The sequence below is a fragment of the Poeciliopsis prolifica genome, unplaced genomic scaffold, assembly GCF_027474105.1.
Source record: "Poeciliopsis prolifica strain line A6 unplaced genomic scaffold, Auburn_PproV2 SCAFFOLD059, whole genome shotgun sequence".
Taxonomy (NCBI): Eukaryota; Metazoa; Chordata; class Actinopteri; order Cyprinodontiformes; family Poeciliidae; genus Poeciliopsis; species Poeciliopsis prolifica.
In genome coordinates this window covers 2836248-2843636 of record NW_026562434.1, presented here as the reverse complement: position 1 = coordinate 2843636, position 7389 = coordinate 2836248, and the positions used below count along the sequence as shown (strand labels likewise).

Sequence of the window (7389 nt, the reverse complement as noted above, 5' to 3'; positions counted from 1 at the left end):
ACTGACATTTAAACAGGAACAGAAGAGGATGAGCAGCAAATAAATAAAATGTTCATTGTTCAATAAAACACATGAAGTACAACTGCAGTAAATATACAAAAATAACATTTGAATCCAAGATGAATTTAAAAATATAGGAGATAACAGAAACAAAAAATATTCAGTAATTGAGAAAAACTGCAGTACATTCAAAGAGTCTGATGATAAATGAAAGGTAAAAAATCAAGAGAGAAAAAAAAACATCCTGAGATTCATTGTGAATTTTTGACTGGAAAATGATAAAACATGTTGATCCAGTTATAATCCTGGAATAATCCTGGAATAATCCCCGGGTTGTGTAGAAAAGTTTAACCAAGAAACAGATTGGATCCATGAAATTATGTTTCTGAATGAAACAGACATATAGAGACTGAACTATCTTTTAATCAGTGAGATTTTCTAGCAGGATGAAAATCTTTAGACTCTTTAGACTCAAATCAGCTCAGAAACACTGAGGAACCAGAACTGAACCAGACTCCAAATCCAGGAATCAGAGGTTCAGTGAATGTGGTGTTGAAGGTGTGGAGGAGGATCAGTGAGTCAGAGGAGACTCTGTAGAAGGACAGAATGCCAGCAGGACAGTCCACATACACTGCTACTCTGTTAGAGTCAGAGGAGGAGGAGAGACCAGTTGAACAGTTATTGTGCCAGACAAAGTAACCATGACGATCAGAGCAGCTCAGACTCCAGGAATTATCATTATGTCCAAACCAACAGTCTCCACTGATTCCTTTCCTCTTGATTCTTCTGTAACTCACTGATATATCAACTCTTCCTCTCCACTCGACCTCCCAGTAACAGCGACCAGTCAGACCAGTTCTACACAGCAGCTGAGGCCAGTTATCAAATCTGTCTGGATGATCAGGATATGACTGAAGCTCCTCCACCCATGTCACCTTCCTGTTGTCTTCAGACAGTTTGAGTTTTCTGTTCACTGTGTTTGTGTCGATGGTGAGTTGACAGGAATCTGATGGAGAACAAACACAATCCAGCTGCAGTTATTGATCATTTATTGACACTTTGACTGCTGAATGAGTGATGTGACAGTTTGAAAGATGGTTGAATGTGAGCTGATTTGTTGTCATGAATCAGATGAAAAACACACTTACATCTCTTCAGTCTCCATGGACCTGGAGTCAAGAATGGGCCTCCAGCAGGCTCCACCCTGAAAGGAGGAGGGGGTCAGACCATCAATCTCTTTCAGCACGTCCTCTACCAACCAGCACCACCAGGTGGCGCTGCACACATTTACAATGAGCCCAAGAAGAAGAAGAAGCATCCTGAATCCAGCAGCTGCAGTAATGGATTGTGAAAGTAATCCTCCCTCCACTGCAGAAGTTCTGGATGAGCTGATCTTGTCTTTTTATCTTTCCTAGTAAATTTATCAGAACTTTGGATCTGAACCAGTTTCTGCTCTCATTTTTACATTTTCTACTTTTTCCTCATCATTCACTTCAATTCTTCCTTCCTTCTGGAAAACAAGGGATTTCTTATATTCCCTGATTTTATTCATACTTTTGATCATTTTCCAGATGTCGCCCCCTGGTGGACATAAACTGTCACATAGATGGATCTACTAAACTTCTAAATCTCTTTGCCTTATGAATAGTTTTCTTTACTTTTTCATGTGTTTTATATTTTAAGGTTTGCTTTAAATCTGAATGTATTTATTTCACTCTGAGATCTTTAAACATCCATCTGATCACCATGGAGCTGCTTTTCTTCTCCTCTTTGCTTCTGGGGGCTGATTGGTCTGAAGCTCCATCCAACATGGTTTTAATGTTTCTATCCTCAGTAAATCATCACAGGAATCTAACAGCTGAACTCCTTAGACTCCTGAATGAGTGATGTGACAGTTTGAAGAAGTTGAATCAGAATAAATTCATTATTATTTCCAGTTCCTATTTAGCCAGGCTCTCCTCACGTTCTTAGTCAGAAGAATTTTCCACAATCAGCTGAATCTTCCTAAACACGAGTGTTAAATCAAGAACTGATCCGTTTCCTTCATCAACATCTTTTGTCTCTTTTCCATCATTCAAACATCATCAGTTCGTATCTCTAAATGTTCTTCTGCTCTTTCAGTTACTTTCAGTTTTCTGTTTCCATCCCATTATATTCCATATGCATTAAAGTTACTACATGTTATTGCTAATAATTATATCTTTCTTGATCAGTTCCTCTATTTATGTTTCTTGTTTCTTTCTTTCTGTCACTGAAACATTTAATCTTATTCTAAAATCTATATTTGCTCTCAGCCATGTCTCTTTATTACTAATTATTTCCCTCAATATCATCAAAGATCCAGAACATCAGTGGAAAACAGATATTTGTGTCCAAAAGCATTAAAACCAGATTAACAGGTTTAAACAAAGATCAGAGATAAAAACATAAAAGCTTAAAGTGATCAGTAAAAACTAAACCTCCTCCATCATCACTGACTAAAGTCACCAGGTGAGCAACAGCTGATCTATAATCACTAATAACACCATGTGATCCAGCACTACATCTATACACAACACCAATAATATCTGATCTATGATGTTATTAATCTTCATATTTTAACTTCCTGTCCATCAGCCAATCAGCTTCTAGTATTTCCTCAGTAGATCCATCAGTGGAAGCCCCGCCCAGCCCATGATGCTCCTGGTTTGTGAAGACAGAGAGACAAACTGAACTCTGATAGGAAACAGTTTCAACTGATTTTCTCTCTCCAACCTCTTGGTTCCACATGGAGCTATATTTGGCCCCCTGCTGCTCTGAATACCATGTTATTGTGGTTCCAGTAGATGGGTTGGTTTCCCAGGTTCATTCAGAACCATGTGAAATATTCTTCTAGTTTCTAATTGGATGTAGTTTGCAAACTTACAAAGCCAAAATTACCAGCGATATTTATAATTTAACTGAAATAAATACAAGACAAATACTGAATTAGCATAATCAATTTTAATCTTCAAACTAAATATTTCCCAGCAGACTGACTAAAGACATTTCTCCCTCTTCCTCCTCTATCAGACCTTCTCTGCTCCTGCAGCAGGTTCCTCCATACCTGAGAGCTTCCAGTCTCCAGTGTGGAAACTTCAGTCCAGCCGACAGCAGCTTCACTCCTGAGTCTCCTGGATGATTGTAGCTCAGGTCCAACTCTTTCAGATGGGAGGGGTTGGAGGTCAGAGCTGAGGCCAGATAAGCACAGCCTTCCTCTGAGACCAAACAGCCTGATAAGCTGCAGACAAACAATTCATCACATGATGAGAAAATGAGAACATTGAGGTAGAACCCAAGGTCTGAACTGGATATTTTCACAGGATGAAAACACTCAAGAAATTGGAGTTGCACCTGTTAATAAAAAGTAATAAGAAATAAAACTGTATTTCCTTCTGTAGGTAATAAAAATCGAAAAAATTTATTTGTAAAATGGATGATAAAGTCCAACAACTGGTTGGAGGAAGAATCTGCATTAATGCTTCTTTGTACTCTGAGGATGCAACAATCTATCAAGTGTCCAGCGTTACACTAACAGGTAAAGCCTGATCTCCATCTTTCTACATTCCTCTCTTCTTGGTTCTTTCAGCCTGGAATAAATGAAAACCAGCTGAGTTTATGTGTCAAGACTTAGCATGATTAGCTTCATCACAGTCAGACATCTACTGATGTTATAATCTGATACTGAAATAAAATGTTCATAATATCTTATAGCAGGTAATGGACAGAAATCTGGTTTCACCAGGATTGAGAACATTTTACCTGAGAGTTTCCAGGTTGCAGTTTGGACTCTTCAGTCCAGCAGAGAGAAGCTTCACTCCTGAATCCTGCAGGTTGTTGTTACTCAGGTCCAGTTCTCTGAGACTGGAGGACTGGGAGCTGAGAACTGAGGACAGAGCTTCACAGCTTCTCTCTGAGAGGTTACAGACACTCAGTCTGAGGAGACAGGGAGGAAAATCTGTTATTAATCCATCAAATGTTTGTGTTGCTTTGCAGTAAATATATTCTTCTTGGATTTATTGAAGAATAGGTCATATTTTTCAAAACTTTATGATATCTTTATTTTGAACTAATTTATTCTATAGTTGGGACTCAAGACTTGAAGAACTGAACTACAGGCAACAAGGACACTGGCAAGAGAAATATTAAAATCTACAATAAACTGCATTAATTCAGTGACAATTTCAATAGAAAGTAGAGAATTTCTGCTGCTTCAACATGTAACATCATAAATAGTTGCATATGAGAGTCTCTCTCTTTTTCTCATCACCTGCTAGCAGCAGACTAGGAAACAATGTACCGATAAATAATTAGTAAATATCAGTAGATGGTTTGGTTTCCTAGGTACATTAAGCACCAGGTGAAAGAATCCTAGAACCCATTAAAAGAACCCTTTTAATGGGCTGCTGTTTGCAAAGTTGTACAGTCCATTTAATCCCAAAGTTTGTTCTGCAAAATAAGAGCATGCCATCCTTAGACCTTCCTAACATGATATTTATGAATTAATTAGAGGTCAGTTGATTGATCGGTTACCTATCATAATCAGCTGATTTCTGTAAAAAAGTGTCTCATCGCTGATCACTGATCACTGTCTCCTGTTGCTGATCACCTGTATCTCACTTCTCAGCCTGCATGTGCAGCTCATCTCATCTTTCCTTCTCACTGCACAGCAACAAATCCTGACATGAATAACTATAACACTCTGATAGTGAGTGGGGAAGTTTGTGTATTGCAGCGGGAAATTACCTCGGAGGTGAAGCATGTTAAAATGCATCAATACAATTAATCTAATATGGTATTTAAAAACATGCAGTTGACAGAGTTTGGCTACATTGAGGCTCAATGCAGGAACAAAATGACATCCTGAACGACCAGACAGCAGGTAAAACAGCTCAACTACCAACAGTCACCTGGATTAGGATCACGGTCAGAAATAACTAGAAAAAGTCTTCAAGCTGGCAGTGAAAGATGCTGGTTCTCCTCTCGCTGTTGAACCTTCACTATTCATTACTGGTAGTTATATTTCACAGACATGGTGCTGCTAAACCTCCACCTGCAGTGAACTCACTGCTTAAAGCTGCAGCAGGTAATGTAAAAAATGACAACAACAACAAAAATTCACATATTAAAACTGTCGCTATGCCCAAATATAAAAGATAATTTAGGACAAAGAAATAAATATAATGATAATCAATCTCCTCTCCCTCCTCCTTTGTTCTGCAGAATTACTCAACTATGTCAGAACCAGCCAATCAGAATCAGCCAATCAGAACCAGCCAATCAGAATCAGCATTAATCAACAAGCTGCTCTCAGAAAGTTTAGATTTAGAAACTCAGGATTGTTGATTTTGATGCAATCTGAAAGTGACTTTGAATGAATGTTTCCCTCTTTTACTGGACATTATTGACATAATAAGTGTTATGAGATTTATTAACTAATCTATAGTTTAGGGTACAGAGAACATGACTGTTAAATATTGCTCAACTGGTTGGTTTTTCAGTTGTACTTTAGACTGAGTAGCTGCTCTATTGTCTCTGAAAGTATGAGAAGCACAGCCTTCCTCTGAGACCAAACAGCCTGATAAACTACAGACACACAATTCATCACATGATGAGAAAATGACAACATTGAGGTAGAGACCAAGATCTGAACTGGATATTTTCATGAGAGGAAAACTCTCAAGAAACTGGAGATTCACCTGTTAATAACATTAAAAAGTAATAAAACTTTACTTCATTCTGTAGTTAATAAAAATCTGAATTTGTCACTTATAAAATGGGTGAGAAAGTCTAACAACTGGTTGGAGGAAGAATCTGCAATAATGCTTCTTTGTACTCTGATGATGCAACAATCTGTCAAGTGTCCAGCGTTACACTAACAGTTAAAGCCTGATCTCCATCTTTCTACATTCCTCTCTTCTTGGTTCTTTCACCCTGGAATAAATGAAAACCAGCTGAGTTTAAGTGTCAAGACTTAGCATGATTAGCCTCGTCACAGTCAGACATCTACAGATGTTATAATCTGATATTGGAATAAAATTTACTTTATATTTTATAGCAGGTAATGGACAGAAATCTGGTTACATCAGGACTGAGAACATTTTACCTGAGAGTTTCCAGGTTGCAGTTTGGACTCTTCAGTCCAGCAGAGAGAAGCTTCACTCCTGAATCCTTCAGGTTGTTGTTACTCAGGTCCAGTTCTCTGAGACTGGAGGACTGGGAGCTGAGAACTGAGGACAGAGCTTCACAGCTTCTCTCTGAGAGGTTACAGACACTCAGTCTGAGGAGACAACGAGGAAAATATGTTATTAATCCATCAAATGTTTGTGTTACTTTACAGTCAACAATATTCTTCTTGGACTGATTGAAGGTAATATTTTTCAAAACTTTATAATATCTTTATTATAAACTGGTTTATTCTATAGTTGGGACTCAAGACTTGAAGAACTGACCTACAGGCAACAAGGACACTGAAGAGAGAAATATTAAAATCTACAAGAAACTGCATAAATTCAGTGACATTTTCAATAGAAAGTAGAGTATTTCTGCTGCTTCAACTTGTAACATTATGAATAGTCGCATATGAGAGTCTGTCTCTCTTTTACTCATCACCTGATAGCAGCAGACTAGGAAACAATGTACCTACAATTTTTAATTGGATTTTGATTGCAAACTTACATAGCCAAAAATACCAGCAATATTTATTATTTAAATGTAATAAAAACAAGACAGATACTGAATTAGCATAATACATTTTAAACTTCAAACTAAATGTTTCCCAGCAGACTGACTAAAGACATTTCTCCCTCTTCCTCCTCTATCAGACCTTCTCTGCTCCTGCAGCAGGTTCCTCCATACCTGAGAGCTTCCAGTCTCCAGTGTGGATCCTTCAGTCCAGCCGACAGCAGCTTCACTCCTGAGTCTCCTGGATGATTGTAGCTCAGGTCCAACTCTTTCAGATGGGAGGGGTTGGAGGTCAGAGCTGAGGCCAGAGAAGCACAGCCTTCCTCTGAGACCAAACAGCCTGATAAGCTGCAGACACACAATTCATCACATGGTGAGAAAATGAGAACATTGAGGTAGAACCCAAGGTCTGAACTGGATATTTTCACAGGATGAAAACACTCAAGAAATTGGAGTTGCACCTGTTAATAAAAAGTAATAAGAAATAAAACTGTATTTCCTTCTGTAGGTAATAAAAATCAAAATTTTTTCTTTGTAAAATAAATGAGAAAGTCCAACAACTGGTTGGAGGAAGAATCTGCAATAATGCTTCTTTGTACTCTGAGGATGCAACAATCTATCAAGTGTCCAGCGTTACACTAACAGGTAAAGCCTGATCTCCATCTTTCTACATTCCTCTCTTCTTGG

At 38.1% G+C, this 7389-nt stretch overlaps 1 protein-coding gene across 1 annotated transcript in view; it reads right to left on the bottom strand.

Annotated features, from left to right (window-relative positions):
* Window positions 1–207: 207 nt before the first annotated feature.
* LOC129379652 (NACHT, LRR and PYD domains-containing protein 12-like) overlaps window positions 208–7389 on the bottom strand; it is a gene marked incomplete at its 5' end in the record, with an annotated part of 94447 nt that continues 87265 nt past the window's right edge. Inside the window, 2 exons of the mRNA XM_055060448.1 lie at window positions 208–418; window positions 506–1006. Coding sequence (XP_054916423.1) covers window positions 378–418; window positions 506–1006 — 542 coding nt within the window. The remainder of the gene's footprint in view (window positions 419–505; window positions 1007–7389) is intronic.